This window comes from Sprattus sprattus, assembly GCF_963457725.1.
Source record: "Sprattus sprattus genome assembly, chromosome: 6".
NCBI lineage: Eukaryota > Metazoa > Chordata > Actinopteri > Clupeiformes > Clupeidae > Sprattus > Sprattus sprattus.
The window spans coordinates 14,336,354-14,338,853 of record NC_137925.1 but is presented as its reverse complement, the minus strand read 5'-3'; the positions used below and the strand labels follow the sequence as shown (position 1 = coordinate 14,338,853).

Sequence of the window (2,500 nt, the reverse complement as noted above, 5' to 3'; positions counted from 1 at the left end):
GTCACAACTAGTGAGTGATTGTTGGCTTCTGTTTGGCTTGTTGTGCTGTGCTCACTGAAGTATATCAAGATGGCTTCTGCCTTTCTGTCTGGAACCTTCTACCTGTTGCTGTCACTGACATAAGCCTATTAACACCATATGCAAACTAGGGGACTGACATTTGCAGGTAGCAGCAAGAGGTCAGAGTGAGTGTGAGTGTGTGTGTGTGTGTGTGTGTGTGTGTGTGTGTGTGTGTGTGTGTGTGTGTGTGTGTGTGTGTGTGTGTGTGTGTGTGTGTGTGTGTGTGTGTGTGTGTGTGTGTGTGTCCATGTTGGTTTACAGTGAGAATAAGTCACCTTGTAAGACAACATTCCTCTGGAGGCAGCCTTTATCACTTTCCTGTTCTATAAGGCATCATGCACACACACATGGGAGTCCTCTGTTTCTTTCTCTGTCATTCTTTCTCTCTGTCTGTCTCTGTATGTCTGTCTGTCTGTCTGTCTCTCTCTCTCTGTCTCTCTCTCTGTCTCTCTCTCTGTGTCACGGTCTCTCATATTTTGAACACGATGTTACCCACTTGGGGTTAAGTACTCAACCTTATTTGGAAGGGCAGTATGGATTTGTATAGGGCCATAGCTGATCCCCAAGGTGAATATGGTTTCTTTCCAATAACAAACGACTATGGTGGTGTTCAGACAAAGGTCTTTAGTTAATAACTATAGTGGGAATCTTGTATTTCCTTGGTGATATGCTCCTGGTTGTCACATTACTAGGATAGTTGGAGTAGGGCTAGGCAGCAGCGTTTTCAGGGGTCCTAGATCCATATGTTCACATGAAGGTTTAATAGTCAAAGACATATCAAAAGTCAGTCAGTCCCTCTCTCTCTCTATCTCTATCTCTCCCTCGCTTCTCTCTCTTATCTCCCTTTTTTCTTCCAAACACCTATGAACCAAACCCAAGCCTTCAAATCTCCAGCCTTCTCCTCTCTCTTTATTTTTGTCTGTTTTTCCTTAACCGCCTCTCCATCCTCACTCTCCCTCCATCCCTCTCTCCTGGCCTGTGCCAGAGGGGGAAAGGCGTGCTGACTGACTGACAGCTCGATCTCTGAGGCATTAGTCAAAGGACAGGACAGCGCTGCCAAAACGCATTAATGCAGCCACACCGCTCATTTAGCCCGGGGACACACATCTGCACCACACACACACACACACACACACACACACACACACACACACACACACACACACACACACACACACACACACACACACAAGGAGAAAGAAAGAAAGAGAGAGAGGGGTAGAGAGAGGGAGGGAGAGTGACAGAAGGAAAAAGTGGATAGGAGGGAGAGCATGCAAAGTTGAAAGGAGAGCAGGAGATTGGAGAGGGGGGTGACAGGAAGGAAAATAAAAAAAGAGAAAAGTGGTATAGTGGATGGGAGAGAGAAAGAGAGCATGCAAAGTTCAGAGGTGAGACAGAGAGAGAGAAAAAGGTAGAGTAAGAGGAGAGGGGGATAGAGAGGAAAGAAAGGTGAAAGGGAAAAGTTGAGGCCTAGAGAGATGGTGAAGGATCTGGAGAGAGAGAGAAAAAGAGAGAGAGAGAGAGAGAGAGAGAGAGAGAGAGAAAGGTAGAGTAAGAGGAGAGGAGGATAGAGGAAAGAAAAGAGAAAGGGAAAAGTGGAGGCCTGGAGGGATGGTGGAGGATCTGGAGAGGTGATAATAGCCAAGAGCTACATTTTCCAAACAGCAAATCTCCATCACTAGCTCCAGCTGGACACACACTCAGTGAGAGAGAGAGAGAGAGAGAAAAAAAGGGAGAGAAAAAAGACACAGAAAAGAGGGAATTACAGAGAGAGAGAAACTACAAACGAGTAAAACACTCCAAAATACAGCATTACTCAGACAATTACTCAGACACCTCATCATTCCGGAGGGGAGAAAAGAACAGGAGAGGGAAGAAGAAAAAGACAGAGGGAAAAAAGAAGTGGAAAGAGACATTTAGAGGCACTGAAGAGGGAGGATAGAAAAGAAGAGACTATGGACTGTTTTTATAGGGGCCTTCAGGAAGTACTGATATCACAGAATATGATGGGAAGAAAGAGAGGAGAAGAGAGAAGAGAAAAGAGAACAGATGGAGACCTGTTTCCATCTGAGTAAAGACAGAAGGAAAGAGCACAAGTAAAAAGAAGAGTATAAAAGTGAAGAGAAGTTGAGTAGAGTAAAGTACAGTATATTAGAGTAGAGTAGAGAAGAGTAGAGAAAAGTAAAGTATATAACCGTAAAGCAGAGTATATTAGGGTAGAGTAGAGGTGAGAAGAATTCAGTAGAGCACAGTAGTGGAGAGTGGGGAAGGATAGAGAAGTGAGGGAGTGAACAGTACAAGAAGGACGTGTACTGTATAAGAAGTGTGCTTACAGGGACTGCAGGGAATGCAGGTTTCTCAGTGCCGCACTGGGGACCGTCCTCAGCTGGTTATTCTGCAACATCCTGCAGAGAGCGAGAGAGACAGAGAGAGAGAGAGA

The 2,500-nt window shown here is 45.2% G+C and overlaps 1 protein-coding gene across 2 annotated transcripts in view; it reads right to left on the bottom strand.

Annotated features, from left to right (window-relative positions):
* The window catches only part of lgr4 (leucine-rich repeat containing G protein-coupled receptor 4), a 67,607-nt gene that overhangs the window by 26,055 nt on the left and 39,052 nt on the right, over positions 1–2,500 (bottom strand). For both annotated transcript variants that reach the window (XM_080840195.1, XM_080840196.1), the window contains exon 4: positions 2,394–2,465. In XM_080840195.1, coding sequence (XP_080696321.1) covers positions 2,394–2,465 — 72 coding nt within the window. The remainder of the gene's footprint in view (positions 1–2,393; positions 2,466–2,500) is intronic.